Source organism: Maylandia zebra, linkage group LG6, assembly GCF_041146795.1.
Source record: "Maylandia zebra isolate NMK-2024a linkage group LG6, Mzebra_GT3a, whole genome shotgun sequence".
In the NCBI taxonomy this organism is placed as follows: Eukaryota; Metazoa; Chordata; class Actinopteri; order Cichliformes; family Cichlidae; genus Maylandia; species Maylandia zebra.
The window spans coordinates 19,151,030-19,171,157 of NC_135172.1; the positions used below are offsets into that span (position 1 = coordinate 19,151,030).

General features: G+C 40.6%; 2 protein-coding genes across 4 annotated transcripts in view; one reads left to right on the forward strand and one right to left on the reverse strand.

The window, feature by feature from the left end:
• nr3c2 (nuclear receptor subfamily 3, group C, member 2) overlaps window positions 1–10,779 on the forward strand; it is an 87,870-nt gene extending 77,091 nt beyond the window's left edge. For both annotated transcript variants that reach the window (XM_004549322.3, XM_004549323.3), the window contains 2 exons: window positions 7,401–7,558; window positions 8,769–10,779. In XM_004549322.3, coding sequence (XP_004549379.1) covers window positions 7,401–7,558; window positions 8,769–8,924 — 314 coding nt within the window. In that variant the 3' untranslated portion in view covers window positions 8,925–10,779. The remainder of the gene's footprint in view (window positions 1–7,400; window positions 7,559–8,768) is intronic.
• A 6,076-nt stretch (window positions 10,780–16,855) lies between these two features.
• arhgap10 (Rho GTPase activating protein 10) overlaps window positions 16,856–20,128 on the reverse strand; it is a 51,569-nt gene continuing 48,296 nt past the window's right edge. For both annotated transcript variants that reach the window (XM_004549325.4, XM_004549324.4), the window contains one exon: window positions 16,856–18,363. In XM_004549325.4, the coding sequence (XP_004549382.1) occupies window positions 18,297–18,363 (67 nt within the window). In that variant the 3' untranslated portion in view covers window positions 16,856–18,296. The remainder of the gene's footprint in view (window positions 18,364–20,128) is intronic.

Below are 20,128 nucleotides of genomic sequence, written 5' to 3' on the forward strand. Positions count from 1 at the left end.
TGTCCACACACACACACACGCACACGCACACGCACACACACACACACACACACACTAGAATTAATGAAAAGGTAAACACAAAGCTTTAAATCACACCAGAGACCTGATGCAGTCTTGCATTTGTCTGTGTAGGGTGTCGATAGATGTGCCACATTCAGAAGGGCACAGAAAGGCTGTAGTGAGCAATCTCATGTTTCCATATAAAAAACTTGGCGGGTTTTTATTTTTATTTTTACTGGACAAATTTATTTATTTAAATGAAAACTTTTTCAAAAACTTTCAATTAAGTACATCTACTAAAATACTTAGAAATCCTGATAAAGTTGTACATTTTATATTCATATTTTCAGTGCTTGGGTTTTTTCTGAAATACAAGGAAGCTTTGGTGCCTGTAATGACTTCTCTCTTTACACAGCAGGGACACAGCAAATGTCAATAGCGCAAAGAAAGTGTAGCCCACATTTCTTCAGGTTGTACCGAATAATTTGCTAATATTACTAAACTGTATTTCTATAGCACCTTTTAAAACTGGAGTTAGGTGGCTGGCAGAAGTTACAAAAATTAGAAACAACAAAATGAGAACATTTACACTAGATAGACCATAATGTGTTATACAAAAGCAGGCTATGACGCGAGACAAAGTTTGATTTTTGAAACTGAAGGGCTGATTGAGCACTTTGAATGCTTTAAGTAGAGCCTTTAAGTCTTATCGACTTATTGTCTTAACATTTTTAAGTTATATCGATACAGATATGTGTTGTTTTTAAATCGCTAAGCATAAACAGATTTCCCAGTTATTTATGAGTCCTTGCTAAGATAATGTGAGAGTTCAGTTTAAAAATAATCTTGTTTTATTGCCACAACAAGACGTGGATGACCGTTTTATGCCCGTCCCGACTCTGCCCAGACCAGCTGATTGTTGGGTTTGTTGAAAACATTTGTTGCCAACAGGGAAGTTGCAGGGTGCAAATTATGCAACATCAACCCTCATAACATGGTTCAACTTTGTTTCTCCCATCTCTTTATCTAGCACAACACAAACGATATATATATATATATATATATATATATATATGTATATATAAAAAACCAGACATCTGTGAGCATGAGCAACAACTCTAGTTTTGTTTGTGTTTCACTTCTAATTGCTGTTGCTATATTTGTGTCACGATTGTGTACACATACTTTATAGCATGACATATATGAAGATATGTTTAACATGTTTTAAACGTGTCTTTCCGTTGCCTTGACTTGACTCCTTTTTCTTTAACTTATTTAATTTTTTAGATATGCACATAGCTAATATCAGTTGAGCTCGAGCTTTAAGCCCTGAGTGTGGAAACTGTGACAGCTCCTGATTCTCTGATCTGACAGCCTGGGTGCAGAATAAGAGGTTAAGAGTTCTGAAATATAAAGCAGAAAGATATTATGCAGCGATTTCCAAGAAATCGATATGTCCTTAAATTAGATTCTGTCACAATTGGGTAGCCGATTTAGTTCTGGAGTACTCTGTTTATGAGTGTTTATGAGTGGCCTTGCTGCCGTGCTTTGCACCAACTGTAAACTGGCAGCTGCAGCATCATTTTAAGCATCTATACTCTATTTAATATACTTATATACTTATATACTTAGTTAAGCGAGTAGTGAATACTTTGAATTTCATTAAAGTGTTTTTTTTAAGTATTGAATGGAAGGGAAGGGAAGTCTACAAGTATTTTAAACATGCACTGTACTGCGATGTAGCAGAGGAAGGCCGATTTTGGCTCTATAGCTCAGCGACATATGGAAGAACAAATGTGAAAGCGTTTCTCTGAATATGAACTCTGAAAGAAGGAGAGCTCTAACTGGACTTTAACAATGTGGATGTCAGAAGAGAAGAAGGAGCAAGGCGATGCGGAGAGAATGAGAAACCAAAGACGGGAAAGTTCGATTTAAAGAGTGAAAACACTCTTTGGAGTTGACGGAGCAAGGGTTGGTGAGAAAGAGACAGGTGCACAGCTATGGGGAGAAAGAAAGCGAAGACAAAGGGAGTGGTGGGATGGCGGAGCTAGTCCTTCTGTTGCCGCGGCCTCCCTCTCCCTCTCCTCACTGGTCCTCTGGAGGTTTTCCAGAGAGCCCTGCTGTACTTAATAAAGGCCAGTCAAGCACCAGGCATTGCTCCAAGACCTGCTATTTTTCTCCACTTCCTTGAAACCCGGGCTAGAATTTTGAAAGCGAGGGTGTGGATAAAAGAAAGTTGGATGCAGAATCAAAACAGGGAATTTAAGATGCTTCACAGTTAGCTTAGTCTGCTGCAGTTATTGGATTTAGTCAAAATATAACATTCAAAAATGAGGGAAGGGGAGGGAAGAAAATAATCATTCAATGCTTCGTCTTTCATGTCTGTACTGTACGGAGGTTTGGCAGAGCACTTGTGGGTAATTTCAAAAAAAGGAGCAGTCTATTGCAGGATTTTCTGAGGCGCTGTAGGAGGCTCACTTAGTTACCATCATTCAGATATAATACTCGGGCCTTGTGGAAGGAGTAGCGGGAGAAATGTTTACAGAGGAGGTGTCAGACCTTGTCAGCTGAGCAAGTACTACATAGTCACCGAGTTTGCGAGTGCCTTTAGGCTGCTTTGCAAAAGGGAATGTGTGCGCTGCATGGAGAGAGAATAAACGAGTGAAACAGACATGCGAAAAGGGATAAAGGGAAAAGAGACAAGGGCTGTTATTCCTCTGTGACCTTGGCTAAGGTTTCAGTCAGCCCGCGGTGTCTCATGACCCTGTTTGGATTCAGTACAGTAGCAGCGGCCTGCTTGAACCGGTTATGCTCCTCACCTCTACAAAGATGTAGATAAAGTTGATGATCTCAGTCATTTGTTTCCTTTCCAAACCGTCATCTTGCTTCTCTCCAAAATGGCTCCGGAGCCTCATTCCAGATGGGACAAGTGTAAGTGTGTGTGTGTGTGTGTGTGTGTGTGTGTGCGGAGCTGAAGTGGTTACAATCTCAAATACTGTGTCAAATACTGTGTTCCTTTTATTGCAGCTGGTTATTTTTCTGTTGCATAATCTTTTAATAAATATTTATTGTCATTCAGCACTTTCACCTGCTTTATATTGCAGTCATAATCAGGACTAGCTGCAAACTTGGTTACTATCAGGAAGTAAATCAAAACTAAGAGCCACCCTGTCAGTTAGGCATGTAGCTACCGAGAGCAGGAAGATGCACGTAGTTTGGCGAAACGCATGCTAAGAGCATCTTCTCTCGGCATTAGAAATGCGCTGCTTCCTTTGAAACACATTAAGAAAAAGAGCTGTTCGGTGGTTGCGGTGCACACGGTGCAGCGTCTTAACTCCCAAAAAAGAAATGCAGCCCAGTTGAAGGTGCTCTCGACCTGCAGCAAAAATCAATTTGACATCATTTATAGTGGTATAAATGCCCTATTTCAGGGCCGGTCATGGTGCCGCCCCTGAATGCCAGGTCAGTTTCTAATCAGGGTGTATGTGGGTCAGTGGGAGAAAAACAAAAGGTCCAAATGCGACCAAGGGTTTTAGCACATTCTCATCATGTCAGCCATGAAATCAGCACAGAAATCACAGCACCAGGGTACAATCTGTTTTCTGGAGGTGATTGTACCTAAAAGTATGATGAAAAGAATTACATAGAAAGAGACAAGAAGGAGCACACACACACCAAAATACATACTCTCAAAGATCTGTTTTAAAAAACCTGCAATTTTGACTGACAAGATGCCGGCTTTGCCTGTGGCTGTTCACTCTGCAGAATTCAAACAAGCCCTATCAGCTGATCGTTGTTGCTAAAGTTCATATAAGATGCTTGGAGCTTGAGGCCAGCAACGTGTTCCTATTGAACATGTTTCAGTAGGTAATTAGGTAATTATTAACTAGCAACAGGTCATTAACAAGATTTGGTAGGAAAAAAAGAGCCGTTCTGAGAGGCTGACAGTGTTTCAGATAATGAGGGGTTCACCAGTGTGTAAAGACTGTGTGGTCATGTAGTTAAAAAATACAATTTTTCAAAATAAAAATTGTAAAGAATTTGGGGGGGATGTCATTTACAGTGCATAATATTGTAAAACGATTAAAAGAAACTGAATAAATCTCTATATGCAAGTGACAAAGATGACAACCGGTATTAAATGGCCATGATCTCTGAGCCCTTAGTCACCAGTGTATTAGAAACACATAATTCTGTAGCAGAAATCACTGTATGACCTAAGCAACATATTTTTGTCTGTGCATTCACAAAACCCATCATGTAAAAGAAAACACACACACATGTATATTTATATAAAGATCCAGAAACACTTCATTTCTGGTCCTGAGCTAAATTAAGAAGGACTGAAGTGAAACAGAAAACTGTCATTTGGTTTGATATAAAAAATTGTTTAATTCTTTGTGAAAATAACAGATGCTGCATCCTCCAGGCTAAACAGGAGATGAACCATCTGGTTTATGAATGACTGTGTAGTTCAAAAGCCAGTGATGGTGGAACAGAGTTAATTATTGCCCTTACCATGTGTAACTTGCACATCTGCGAAGGCACCATTAATACTGACATATTTTAGAAATATCAAAATCAACGTGTCATTTTCAAAACACACTCGACCTTCCAGCAGCTTTTATGTTGTATTCATTTGAGGCCTTACTGTGTTGTAAAGCATCATTTTTTGATTTTGGCTTTAGGAAAACTAAAGATGTTGCCTCAAAGAGCACACCTTGGGCTTGTTTTGGATCCATAGGTCCCGAGCACCTTATAGTTGTTCTCCTGTAGTATAAGTATTCTAGAGTCAAATATGAGGCCATCTGTCCAACAGCTATAGGTTGGCCTAGACTGGGTCATGCAGCAGATCAAGGTGTCCAAGTCTCAACCCTGATAACAGTCCTGTGGTGGGACTTCAAGTTATTGCTGCTTAAGATGCTTCTACAAATTGTTGAGTCATGGGTTGTACTCAGTATTGCGCACACCGCTTTTGTAGTTTTTGCTTACTTGTGTTAAATAAGTAATGGCACAGTGAAATATGTTGTGTTGTTTTTGTTCATCTCAGATTGTATTCAAATCATTTTAGCTGGGAAGGCCTTGAGGCAACTGCTGTTGTGATTTGGTGCTATATAAATCAAATTGAATTGAACTGAATAGCTCGTTTTCTAAAACCCCAGGATGTACTGCTTTTTTTTATGTATCCATGACATGATCCTTTGCACAGGTGGGAAGACGGAGTGAGACAAAATGATACTGTAGATGTTTAAATGGATCTTCGTGGTGTAATTACTGTGGGTTTTTTTTTTTTTCATTATTATCTAGATTTCTAATAGACCAGTTTTTAACTCTAAGTGCCACAATCCAAGTCATTATTATGAGAATGAAAGGTTGACGTTATTTAATAGCTCCGGGCGCCGAACGTTGCGCTTAATAAATTAGGTTTGGCTAACAAAATTATTAGACCCTTTAAATTACATAAGCACCATTGTTTCCTTTTCTGCTCTCACTGTTTCTGAGATAACTTTGAATCAATGCCTTTCACTATATCTGTCATCCTTCATGAACCAGCTGCTACACATGGAAACTAATTACTACTTGAAATGGTGAAAGTGGTTGTAATGAGTTGCTAAATAGGCTCAGGTCAACAGCACAGGAAAAATGTGCAAAAACAGGCTACTGTGTGGGTTTCAGAGCATAATTCACTAAGCACCTCTAATTACCCTTAACACAGTTGCACATTAAAGGAACATACCGCGGGATGTGCATGGCTTAGCCCATTACCTGCAAATCATATTTAACACGCATGTTCCAGACATTTTTAAAATGCGTCAAATGTTTCAGCACGACAGGAAAATCAATTCAGAAACATGCGAGACAGGAAAACAGTCACAGTTAATTAGTAATGTGCTTTGTTTTGAGCGGAGTTACTATGAATGGTTAAAAACAAAAAAACAACTTCCCTTTTGGTGTTTTCAAGAATTCTCAAACAGCTAAGAATGAATGCTGTAAAAACCACAACCCGACCAACATTGGATTGGTTTTTTTGCGGGGGGGGGGGACAAAATGAGTTGCATGTGAAAGACGGATGTTGTCGTGTCAACCGCTGATTACTAAAGCTGTTTTTACAACCTCAAGATGAGCTTTTTTTTTCTATCACCATCGTAGCTTTTGAGAAACCACCCATCACACGGGGGTGGATCTGACTGTGAAACTGCATGCTCAATGGCTGATGACTCGTCATTCACACGGTGAAGAGTACTTTACTTTATCCTCCTTTTTCACTCTACTGGCTATCATCATTTACAAAGTGATCTCCATGTTTTACTCAGTAACACTTAAAACTAGTGATTGATGTCAGCACAAAAGTGCTTACTGAGGTCACGGTGACTGGGAGCGGAGGAGCGGGGAATCTCTTTGCAGCTAGTGGAGTTGCCCCCTACTGGTCATTAAGAAGAATGCAGGTTTAGAAACTTTCACGTTGGCTAACAGCATGTGATTGACAAGTCAGCAGCCAATGAGCTGGAGGTTTCACAGTCACATCCACCCCTCCTCATCACATATGTTTTTTGAAGCTAAAATGGCAATAGTGAAAACGCTAACCTCAAATTGAGTCTTCACAAACCACCGGATGGTTCATGGTAGCTATGTCCATCTTTATGCCTGCAACCTGTTTCCATCTTTTATATACAGTTTGTTGGCCATTACTGATTACAGTAGCAGCAGTATTGTAAACAGTGGAGTTGGAGCCACAATTACAAGATGAGCCCATTCTAAATTACTTCAGGCATCTATTTGTAATACTTGTGTTTTCTAAAAAAAATAAAACTCTATGTGTGAGTTGTCTTATGTTTATGAGTGAAAATGTGGATAACTACGTTTTTCTAATGTGGGATTGACTTTTACTATTTAAAAGACCCCTGTTTTTGACTACTTTTATAACGAATACAGAAGTAATATAAAACCAACACTGTCACCCAACAGTCCTGATCATTACTTTAACACATTGCCCTCACTGTTTTAAAATACAATCACAGATGACAAATTGAACATTAACTTGCTCTTCAGATTGCTGTTTTTTAAAACCAACCCTACAGCCCACTGAATATTTATTGTGATAACACCATTAATTATCTGAAAAGCATTCAGCAGCTCTCAGCGTAGCCCAGATAGAGCACAATAGAGACACATTAGGCGAATATTTCTTCCTGTATATGTCTAATGGAATCGCAGGCTTGGCTGTTCAGTACAAAGTCCCCTGCAGTCATGTCAAAACGGCTAACAGGTTTAAGTAGAGAAGTCTGCACTGTTTAGTCCTCATTGCTAGTATTGGGTCATTAAAATTTAAATCGTTTCAAATAATTGTTGTACAGTCATTGCATCCATATCAATGACGTAATGATTTGTCTGATTCCCAGTTCCCAAAGAGGGTCTGAAGAACCAGGCGGCGTTCGAGGAGATGAGGGTTAATTACATTAAAGAGCTCCGGCGTTCGGTGGGAAAAGCAACCAACAACTCCGGCCAAACCTGGCAGCGCTTCTTCCAGCTCACCAAGCTGCTGGACGCCATGCATGATGTAAGTACCCTTGACCCCCCCTCCCCCCCTTTGCCAGTTGCATACAGTACTGCCTTCCCTTGGCAGTCTAGTTATGCACTTTAGGGCTCTGATACAACTGGAAATGTTCTCAGTGAAATGGCAAAATAGTGGATTTGGATAATGTGTTTACTTAGCAGTTCAATGGTGCCGTGGCTTGGAATAAGGATTATTACATCCCATTTTCTCCCTGAGGGAAGGTTATTTTGGAAAAGGCAGTGATGAGGCTCGTATTGGTGAATGGAACAAAAGGGGATCGATATCAGCTTGCAGTTTATTGAAGTTCACACTGGTCACCATAGCAAATGTGCAAAATGAGGTTTTTTTTGTTTTTTTTAAATGCATGTGTCAACAAGTGCGTGGGGGAATGACAGTGTAGGCACAGCCTCTGGAGGTGAGCGTTAGCAAGAGAGAGCAGTCATAGAGATTCAACGACCCTAATGACTGAGTGAATGGGGTTAGTGCTGGGCAGATGACCCTTCTTTTAAAGAAGGGCTGCCCAGACAAAAATCAGTGGTGCCCCCAAGTGGTAAAGACAATCAGTGAAATTCAGTTGCAGTTTACACACAGTTAAAAAATATACATGTACAGTACTGTGTGAAAGTATTGCGTCTTTATATTTTGCTTCCAAGGAGTCAGACTTTCTTGCAATTTTTTAAAGTGGTCTTAAGCAATTGTTCTCCAGGCTTTCTGAACTTCCTTTATTGGCTGCTTTTTCACTCATTTTCAGTCGGTACAAGAAGCGGACTGAAAATGAGTGTACCTGTGAATAATTCAAGTGTAAAACACAAGAGATGAACCAGTTTGAGGTGTATCCTTAGGCGCTGTCATGAAGCCATTCTCAATGAAAGGAAACAGATTACACTTTCAGCACGTCTGATGAAGAGATGAATCCAAATATGACATTTATGGTTAAAGTCATCAGTATATATAGAGAAAGTTAAGAGAATGGGCCCAGCCATGGTTTTGGACTGCATTAGAGCCAGTGGTGTTGGGAATCTTGTCAAAATGTATGGAATTCCAAACTCAGAAAAGTGGAATCGTTTTTCTAGCTAAATATAAAGAAATTAGGGGTGGCTTAAGACTTTTGCACAACGTTGGTAAGTAGGAAATAATTTAGAATTTAGAAAATAAAGTGGAAAAAACCCAGTTATGTTTCTAATAATCATATTTTTCTCTCTGTGGTGTCCAGTTGGTGGGGAACTTGTTGGACTTCTGTTTCTACACCTTTCGTGAGTCCCAGGCCCTGAAGGTGGAATTCCCCGAAATGTTGGTGGAGATCATCAGTGACCAGATACCAAAGGTGGAGTCAGGCCTCACTCACACGATCTACTTCCACAAGAAGTGACTCTTTACACAGATGGGACAGAAGCGGCATTAAGAACTCGAAAAAGAGGAGCGAGAAAAGTTCAGGGAAGAGAAGAAATGTGCTGGGAAGGCCCGTCCTGCTGGCCCGCACCGTGTCGCTCAGTATGCCAGCGTCCTCGTACTGGATGGAAAGATTTAGAAAAAAAAAAGAAAAAAAGAGAAAGTTTGGGGGAGAAGGTTTTGACCCTGCAGTCACCACGAGCGGTTTAGAGCTGCGGATAGTTTGAGAAGCCGAGCGTGACACACCGAGAAGGACTTGTGACAAATGTGACAAAGCATCCCGAAGTACACCAATGTCCCCCTGCCCCAAAGACGATAACAGTATTTTCTATGGAGATAAAGCCATACATTTCTTAGGGCGCACTAGATACATTCACTACACACACACAGAAACACACGTAGAGGGAAATCGACACACTTAACTGTCCACATGCCTTCACACAAAATGCACAGGTGCACTCCACATGCACTAGAAATGGGACTCCCTTACTTACAAATCTAGAGAAAAGGTTTTGTTGCAAATATTAACTCTGGCTTATGCAGTCTTTCACAGATAATAGCACTATGAAAAAAAATTATGCCAATATTTACATTTGCTTTGCAGTGTAGTGACGAGACTGCAGGGCAAAAAAAAAAGGACATTAATGAGGAGGCACAGAAAATCTAGACTTAATAGACAAAGGTCTATTTGAATATATTCCAAGGGCTATACAAGGATCATCATAAGCTGAATAGTCGCATCAAATTTAACAAGGTTCAATTTTAAAATCGGTATCATATAAGCCATCGCTGACATTTACATGCTGATTTTTCTTTTTCAAAGTTAAAATGTGTAGTCAAACAATCAAAACTAATATGCAAAAGTCCAAAGCTAAAGCTGTTTTGAAACACAAACGTCTCTCTCTCGCGTAAAAGAAAGCTTTGCACGTGATGCTCCCATGTCATAAAGTCACTATTTTAGAGGCATGGTGGTGTAGAATTAAAGACAATATTGACGAGAGACTTCTTACCTTTGTGCAGAAATGGTCAGGAGCGCGGCGGGATGGAAAAACATAATGCATTTACGGAAACAATTTCAGTACAGTCCGCTGGTAATGGATTTGACTGAGGTGCATCCATAGTAATTGCTGTTATTTGTGTTATCTCCAGAGCAGCTGTCCAAATGTCTGTTTTTACTCACAATGAAGCGAAACCAGCCCTTTGTGAACCGACACTTATCTACTCTTCCCAGAAAGAATAAAAAGCATTTTTTTTTAAAGAAACGTGTGTTGCAAAGGTTTTAAGTTTTTGACAAGCCAGTCGTTTTACATTTAAGGTGCTTCGTTTCTACAAAAGCCAGGCAAAACATAACATGTACAGTAACTTGGTAGAACAGTCCATGCAGTACGCCACGTGGGCTCGCAGTTCAAACACGCATACTCTGTAAAGTCGATATAATCCAAGACGGAGCGTTAACTCTTTGCAGTGCTTACAGTAAAAACAGCTAACGTATCAAACCCCAGGCAGATGTGTACAGGTATTAACTTCTTAAAAACACACTCTATTCAGCTGTTGTACAGAAGACGTTTTTAAGGTACACGACGACGAGAGCTTGATGAAGATGTGTTGGTATGATCACTTTTCCCTCACTTTGCTTATTTCCTTTTTTTTTTTTCCTATCTTCGGGCCAAGTGCTACTATTTTAAAAGCATGGCGAGGCCCAGTCATCTGGACCATTAGCTCGTCTCACACCCCACTGGTTTCCGGGTGGTTGTGGAACACTACTATGATGCTACTGAAAAACGACAGAGTCGCTGGGGAAGAAAAAGAGTGCGCGTGTGTGCAAGGGGAGGGTGGGGGGGGGAGGGTGGGGGGGGGGGGGGGGGGGGGGTTGGTGTGTGAATATTACTATTCTTTTTTTCGTGCCCTGTAAGTGTGTATTTACATGTGTGTATGGAGTGCGTGTGCGTTTTTTTGTTTTGTTTTTTCCTCCTGGCAAGCATGTGCATAGATGATCTACTCTTTCGGCGTGGGTATTATGCATTAATGTTATAGGATTATCCTATTTCCACATTTAGATTTTTTTGCACAGAGAAGATACAATGTGAAATGAGGCGTCAGTGCAGCTCGTAGGAATTCTCTGTTTCGATAAGCAACTGTGATAATGCGGGGTGGGGGAGGGGAGCAAAACGTTCTGCATGGTCACCCCGGCCTAAAGTTAGAGACGACATCATTACCACATCAGGGTGGCCGCGTGCTGTATTTGTGGCCTCGTGCTCAACTGAGGTCTCGTCTGTGTTGTTATTTGCTTTGAAGTTGGCATAACAGAGTAAGTAGGTAAGTAACTTTACTTACTTATAGCCCTTTTGCACTTGTACCTACTCAGCTTGACTTGACCCGGTTTTTAAGGGTTTTCGAGTAGGTGGTAGTACCTGCTACCAGGTTCTTTTTTTTAGTACCTTCTCGGCGGTTGTTCTGAGGCTAACCGAAAATGTTACATCAACAGGCCACATGGCACTGATTGCCTAGCCAGTGGCGTCATTCCACAAGTCATGACAGCGACTCCTTCACCAAAATTTTTGAAACTCAGCAAGGAGAAAAATGGCTACACAAACAAACAACACTGTGGTCCTCGAGTTTGACAAAAAGAACTAGACCGAGCAGCAGGTAGCTCATCCTCCATTGTTTTGTTGTGTTTGTGTCATGGGACTTACTGTACTGTATTTGGTACTCGATTGTAATGGAAAACAACCAAATTTGAGTCAGTCGAGTTGAGTAGGTACTAGTGGAAAAGGGCTGTTACTTACTTACGTCATTAATTGCTTGGACGTTGGTGTAAAAAGATAGTAAGTAAAATCAGTCAAGGTGATTTTACTTACTTATTTACATAACTGCTTGGAGGTTGGCATTGTTGGGATCACGACTGTCATTCGATACTGTATTTTTGGGGGAGAGGAAAGCAAAGCAGGGTATTTGAACTTTTTGTCATTCCCAAATCCGAATCCTTTTTCAGTAATTCACAAAGAGGTTGGTGTGTGTGTGGGCCCGGTTCACTCATGAAGGCTAGGATTCTTGTGTTTTGCCATAAACTTTATAATAATTTCTCCTGCGCAGTCATTATCATGCAGTACCCGATTCATCTTTGCCGTGCCCTTACGCTGATCTGTCACTGTTTCTTTATTTTGCTTCTTGTCTTTTTTTTTCTTTTTTCTTTTCAAGAATTCAAAATTTTAAAAAATAAACTGTCTAAAGGTTCATAGGATGAATGGGAAAGTATTTTTGAGAGAATTATATTTTGCTGGAAAACAATATTTAAGTACTTTGTCTAAAAACGATATCCTTTTTGTAAAATGAAATGTTATTGCATGCTTTTTGATGAGATGTTTACATTGTATTTAAAAAGAAAAAAAGGGAAACTTGTGCCTTTTTATCTCACCTGATTTACAGTTTTACAGTATATATTGTAAATAATACAGCAAGTCCTTATGTTGAGTGTAGTATAAAACATTTCTACTTTAACCATCTTGTTGGAATATTCGAGAAAAAAAATGACAAAAACAAACAAACAAAAAAAAATTAATGTGTGTTTCCCACTCGCCATGTCCTGTGTGTCGGATCACAGAGGAGAATTTCAAGAAAGGGGTTGGCACCAGGCAAAGGGCCAAACAGAGAAATGAATGTATCATACATCGTGAGAGACTTATGGAACTTACTACCTGAATGTTAGAGAGAGAACATTTATTATCTTCTTATTAAGTAAAATTATTTGATTCTGCATCTTTTTTCTGTTTTTTACTTTTTGCATTGTTGTTCCCCGACTCATAGAGAAAAAACAAACAAACCACGATTTAAAAAAGGATTTATTTTGTAACGAGATGTATGAAGTGATGGATCCTTGTTGCTGTTGAAATGATTTCCTAATCCGTGGCGGTAATTGTTGATGAGCACCACAATAAAAATCAAGAAGTCACAAACTATTGAAACTGCGGCTATGTGACAGAACATTATTTTTGGCTTTGTGCACACACTGAGAGAAGCTGCGGTTTACCCGACCATCCAGCCAATTTCAATTATGACCCCCCCCCTTTTTTTTTTCTTCTGGACCTTCAAATTAAAAGTATCAAAAAATGCAAAGATGATGTTGTTATCAAGCTCCATCTCCTTTATCGTCCTCCAGATATATGAGCTGGCTATTTTTTAGATAAATACTTTTGGATATAGTTTAGTGGGACACGCACTTGTTCGCTTGCTTGCAGAGAGTTAGATAAGAAGATGAGCGTCACTCCAGTGTTGAAATCAGAAATCTGCTTAGGCTGAACATAAAGACTGGAAACAAGAGGAAATAGCAGGGAATGGTGTCGTTTGAGGCGCCGTCAGGCGGGGCTCAAGACCACAGTGTTTGAATATGAGCCACTGCTGGCATAATAGGAGAGGAGACAGACCTGGCACTCGCACAACGGCAAAGGTCACGGTAGAAGCATCATTTTTAGAGGTAAAACCTTTTTAAAATGTTATTTAGGGGCAGATTCTGCAATTCGTTTTAAACACTTATGGAGGTTTAATGTCCCAGTGAGCATTCAAATTCAAAATAACTGCCCGGATCAACGTGTGGAGGCATTTGTTGAAGGGCTTTGGCGCCATCAGTGGTGGAGTTGCATTGTGGCTGATGTGAGAGTGTCTACAGTCAGTCTGGTAAATTTTGGGGGAATTGAATTCTAAAACAGCCGACTGAGAGCGGTATCAAAACATCTCATCTCCTAACTCTCCGCTAAAAGGGACTGTAAGTGTGTTTCCCCCAAGTGTCGAGGCAATGCTTCGGAGGAGCAAGATTAATGTATTGTTTACTTAATGGTCATCAATCACCGCCCACTGCAAACAATAAAATCAACCCTTACCCCCGTACTTGGGGGAGCGGCTCTATCTTCAAAGCTGTCCTAAATGAACTCCCTCCCTGTCGGCTCGGGATAACTCGGGATATTTGTCTGGTTTTTTTTTTCTTTCTAACTGCAGTGTCACAGTACACTTTGGTGGAGTCACTGTACGTGGAGTCCCATCATCACCATTCTCTGTTCACAATAATGATTCGGGTGTAGAGAGACTAAGCCATATCTCCACAGCCATGGCAGTGCATTTTCTTATAAATATATACAACTTTTTTTTCCTGTTTTTTTTAGTTTCTTTCTTTTTCCAATTTGAAAATTGACTTTTTTACTCAGATGCTTTGTATAATAATTCTCAGCAAACATACAGTAGACAACCCTCACTATAAACCAATAAAACATCTTCGAAAGCAGTTACTACTGTATATCTTGATGCAGATATTGCCATACTTGTGTTTGCAAACTATTGCAAGATTCTAATAAAAAAAACATTAAATTGAAGCATTTGTTGTAATTTATGGGTTGTGTGCAACTGTGTGCGTGTGTGTGTGTTTTAAAGGCGTGTGCGATGAAATCTGTACCAATGAGAAGAAGCTAGAAAACTCGTTTACATCATGGGATGCATATAGCCCACTTTGATCTTAAGTGGGCCGGACCATTGAAATTCACTCTTTCTGTTAATATATAGTTGAACTGAAATTGTAAGTAAATAAATGTGCAACATAACATAAAAAGCTCTGGCTTGTAGTTGCCTGTCCTGTGATTAAACTACATTTTTACTCTGGACCAACAAGAAGAAAAAATGAAAAATGACCAAGGGGAAGATCTTTATTAGGAGGAAAAGGTCTGTGCCGGACCGATTCTGCCCCCCTGGGTCTCGTATTTGATACCCCTGCCCCAAACTATAAGAGTTGATGGATGTATTTGAAACAGCTGCATTTGGTGGGCGGTGATATTAATAAGGTAAAGAAAACAAAACAGAGAGAAGCATCAGCAGGTACGCCATTCACTAGGAGAGGAGATGAAGAGAAACAGAAAGAGGGAAGAGTGAATAATGACAAAAAGGCAGCGGGCAAGCGTGAGCCTTTTACAGTAAAACGACGCCTGTGGAGAAAAATCACCATTAACCTTGTTAAAGGCTGATCTGAAAACACGCCTGCTTTGCCAGACTGTAGAGCAGACAGTATTACTTTTTTTTTTTTTTTTTTGCTCATTTTCCTCCTTCTCCCTCTCTCTCTCTGTGAATCCACAGCCCTCTCCAAATCTCCCCCAGATTTCCAATTGCTTTCACTTGTAGTCGTGCCAGATAAACAGAATCTATTGGATCAGGCTGATTTCACGGCTGCACCCGCACACATGGCGGCTTCTGTGGCCCACTTTCTCAGCTGAGGAGTCCCCCCCCCCACCCCCTTTCCGCACACACACGAAAACACACTCTTTCCTTTATGTTTGAAATTCACTTTCCTCCAAATTCCCACTCAGTTTTCAGCCCCGGTAATACACCGAGTCTACGAGTGTGAAGCGTGATGGAGACACAGGAAAGTATTAAGGCAGTTGTGCCATTTTCTCACAGTTGTAGGTAAACTGCTGCGCTGCTTTGATCTGGGCTGAGTCACGGCACGGTGTGTGTGTGTGTGTGTGTGTGTTTTTTGGGGGCTGAAGGACACTGCGTCATGGGAGGTAGAGGACAGCTGGCACACAGCCGGTGGGGGGCTGGGATGTGAGAAATGAACACATCTATCTGGATTTTTTTACTCACACACATCAAGTAAGTCGACATGGTGACACTGATGTATACATCACCCCAGTCTGATGCACACTAATGAATAATGCATGCACAGGTAGGCTGACCTCAATCTTAAGTGGCAGTGGAGGGCAGCTCAACAAGCCTCAAATATGAAAAGCCCAACGCTGTTCCTATTCAACAATTTCACACAATGACGAGAACTAATAAATGAATGGAGCTTAATTGATTTTGAAACTACTAGAGCCTCAGTGAATCACTGGCTGAGGCAGCAGGGAGCAGAGATGAGCCTAAATACTACTGAGAGAGAGATAGGTAGGCAGATCGTTGCAGCATGGCATGCTTTCTGACTGACAGTCCAAAGAGTGTGAGAGGCAGGCAGGGCGCACGTCTATGATTCAGCAGTATTCTGCTGGAGGGAAGATGATGAAGAGCCATAGGAGTGGGTGGCAGTGGTGGTGGCGGTAGTGGTAGTTGAGGGATTATTGTGCCCATCTCATTAGCTATGCCTCATTTCATAATGTTAATGTTACAGTTGCTTCAGGGGGGCTGGTGGACATGTGTCACCCACTAAAACCACTAAAAACCTTTCTTTAAATGGACAAAGCCTGCATGTGTTTACGCTGCTAAACAGCGCATCAGCCCGTTCACTGGAGGCCTGAGTGTAGCAGGGGGTGCACTGATGGTGATTATGTAACAGAGGCCGAAGCTCTGGGTCTGGAGGCCATTTGGTGTGTTAATTACACAGATGTAGTCTAAGAATTAACATGCGTGAGGCTGAGATGTTAATGGATCAGGGAGTGGTGAGGAGGGTGGATTAGTGTGTTTTTCCTCCATAAAAGATTAACATCTATTTTTAATCCCTTTATGGAAAGTTTTTTTGGAAGTAGCTTTTAGTCGGAGGGGCCCAGCACAGGTCAATATAAAGAGGAAGGATTACATTACACCACAGGGTTCAGTGTATGTGAAGTGGCTGCAGGATGAATCCGCATTTCATCATTTTATTCTTAGACTCTGTGGGAAACTGGGAGCCTTTTCAGTGACACAATGGATGAATCAGCAAAAAAAACCACACACGTTCCACATTAATAAAGCTGCACATTTCCCAGACAAAGATCTAAACGGCAAACTTTCGTTATAACTCTCAGTCGGCACAATACGGCCATGAAATGTGTGTCGTTTAATAGGCTGTTGTGAGATTAGTCCAATAATTAAAGAAACTGTTAAAGACCTTAATTTGTAAAAAAAAAAAAAAAAATTAAATAAATCATTTATCGTATTTTTTCATGACAAGAATATGCAATGCAGTGAAAGAACAAAAATAGATATCTTTATTTGTTTAACATTGATCAAGAAGTTACCCAAAGGTAAATTTTAAAAAAGAGAGAGAGAAAAGCCAAGAACCTTTACAAACGTCATAAATCATTGTCTTAAATTATTGTAACCTCAGCTGCAAACACAAACAATCAGCTGAACCAAAGCTCTCAGACAAATGAAAGTGTTTCGCTGAACAGCTGAAGGATAAAATGTATTATGGTGTGCGCACATGCTAAAACCAAATCTAAATGACAACCTAAAAAACCCCATCCATTACTTAGCGCAGTAAATATACTTGGTTGTAACTCTTTAGGGCTTTGTACACTCGATGGATGCGAAACGGTACAAATATTTCAAAGTACTGCATTTCGTGGTCTCGCTCACAATAAAACACACATTTCCGATAAGTTAATAAAGAACTAATAAAAGTCAAAATTCAGACTTTCTGGGAGTGTCTCATTCCTTTGCTCTGAAGAACCTGAGTAACGTTGAACTCGAAAAACAACAAACCAGACGGAGGATTTGAGAAGAAAAACACTTGGTTTCGATCACCTGCTGAAATCGACTGCGGCTGATTGTCAGGTGTTAGTGTTTAACCCAACAGGTTCCATCGGGTGGCTAAGAGGCGTTTCTGAAAAAGTTCGGCAGCAACGATACGGCACTGTAAATTAAAATGAGAAAAAAAAAGAAGAACAAAACAAAACGTGCAATCAATGCGCCAATTACACAAAATACAATTACATCAGCAGTGTGCCTCCTTTTGCATGTCTAGCTATTCTCAAAAGAACAGAACATCGCAAAAGCGTATAAATGAAAAGTTCGCCCGATCGTTTTCATACATACCCGTACGCATGTTTACACCGGGTGCTTTGACTGTGAAGGCACAAAGGGTATCTCAAACAAATTTGCGTGGATCAATGTCAAGGGCTGTGGCGGGTTGTGAGGGGGTCAATGTTACAGTGGTTTTGAGTGCTGTCATTCTACTTTGTGGTTTCTGAAGATCACCCTTTGACTTTGAGCTCATGGATACCATGTATAACAGGGCAGAGGGCGCTTAGAGAGACGCTTCTCCTCTGGTTCTGCTAAGTTCCTTGGATAGAGGCTACAGCATCTTCATATACAGCAGAGCACTGGAAGTGCAATCCCATTTTGCAATTACAATTGTCAAAAATCAGGTGAACACTTGGCTAAAATGAACAAACACATAAACATGCTTGCAAATGCATTGTAAAGTCTACTTGCCAGCAACAAACAAACAAACAAAAATGCACCAATAACATCATATGGTGTTGTCATTACTGATTGAGAAAATTCAGGGCTTCGATTGAACGAGGCTATCGAGGCACGTGCATCTTCCCATACTTCCCTCGGCGAACGTGATGAAATGTCCATAAATATTTCCTTTTGGTTCTACAGCATCTCCACATAGTTTTCAGGGATGAGGCCCCTCTTCCCCTCCAGCTCCCCCTCCAGCCAGCCCGGCTCCCTCGACTGGGTCACTGCAAGAGAGGACACAGTGTCACTGACGGGGGGGAACAACAGCATGGGAGGGGATGAGGGTGGGAGAGAGACAGAGGACACTGGGCCTCCAGTGAGTACACTGTTAAGAGAGTGTGGAGGGCAGAGGTTTAAAGGAGGATACAGCGATTATTCAGTTACAATAAACTACACTGTGACCCTGTTAGCAGGACAGATATGTCAGAAAGCAAATCCCAGGCTGCAAAAAAGACCATACAAATTTACTTTAAATCCAGTGGTCATTTTGTTTTCTTTCGGCCCTTTCAGTTTAGTCATTTTACTCAAAACTGAAAGAAATAAGAACTTAAAAAACAAAAAAAACTTTCATATGGGTATAGACAAGTTAAGTCATTTCCAAACCTCAAAGCAAAACAGCCCGCTTTTAGAAGGCTTGCTAAATTGAAATAGAAACTAATATCTCACTTTTTCCTGAACAGAATGGGAATTTCAAAGACAATTGTTGCGATCTCTGTGACATCTAGTATCTGACGTCACCTCACCATATACGTTTTATCTGTTGAGTTGTGGTGGCATTAAATGAAGTGCATAATGAGTGGTGTAACAGTTAGTTGTGAAAAGGGAAGCAAATGCAGAGGAGCTTTAAATCTATGTTTGTTAAACCAGCGGTCCCCAATCCCCGGGCCACGGACCGTGAGTCGTTTGGTACTGGGCAGCGAGAGTTGAGGCTCAGGTATGAAATTCATGGTTTTCGGGATTTTTAGTGTTATTTTTTAATCATTTTTATCGTTAATTTGGTTTCCCTGTGTCTTTTCTCATGTGTTATGAATAAATCTTCTGTTTTTTGGTAACAGTACTGGTTCTATTTTGTTGTATTTATCCGTGACACCTTAAAGGCCGGGCTGTGAAAATATTGTCAGACATGAACCGGTCCGTGGCGCAAAAAAGGTTGGGGACCGATGAGTTGAACGACCAGCAGGGGGCGACAGCTGCGGCTAGAAAAAAAAAAAGCCCAGCTAAATAAAAGTCCATGAAAACATGCCTCTCAGGTCTCTTACTCTGTGACTTGAGTGAGCATTTTCCTGATGAGGTTATGGACCCAATCCCTCATGTCAGCTCTTGTAAAAAACAACATGACATTCATTTTTAAATCATAGCACCATTTCAAACTGAGCGCATTGGAAAAAAGTGACAAGAAATTCACAATTTTCCAGATGCAGACTTGCTGTGTAACATATACACTTTAAACACCTTGCATTTTTTCCAGAAAATTAGTTTTTAAAAAATGCACCGTGAAAAAAATTAAGCTGACATTAAGTGATGATGAGCTGGTCCTGATGTTTCTGCACAAGAAGAGGAAGAAACTAAGATTCTGGGCTTATTTCTTCATTTTTCAGGAGAAGACACCAGGGAGAGTTGAAGCTGTATGACGGAAGACGAAGCTTGAATGTGTATTATATATATAAAAGACACACTGAACCTCTAACCAGTTCACAAGTGGTTTCTGGCAGCTGTTTACCAACACTTGATGGAATCAATTGCAAGGAAGGTGTTGCACCAAAAACCTGCTTGTGATTGTGTTAGTCTCTAGCAGATTGTTGCCCTTAGTGTGCTTGGTAGGCTAAGGTAGGTAACTACTAGCAAAGTCGCAGTAAAACTTGGAAAAAGTGCAATACAAACTGGAAACAGAAAATGTTGCCTCCAAAATAGAAGCAGAAAGTAGTTGCAGATAAGCTGGGCATGTTCCATGCAAGCCACCAGCCACCACAGCAATCTGTTAGCAACTAA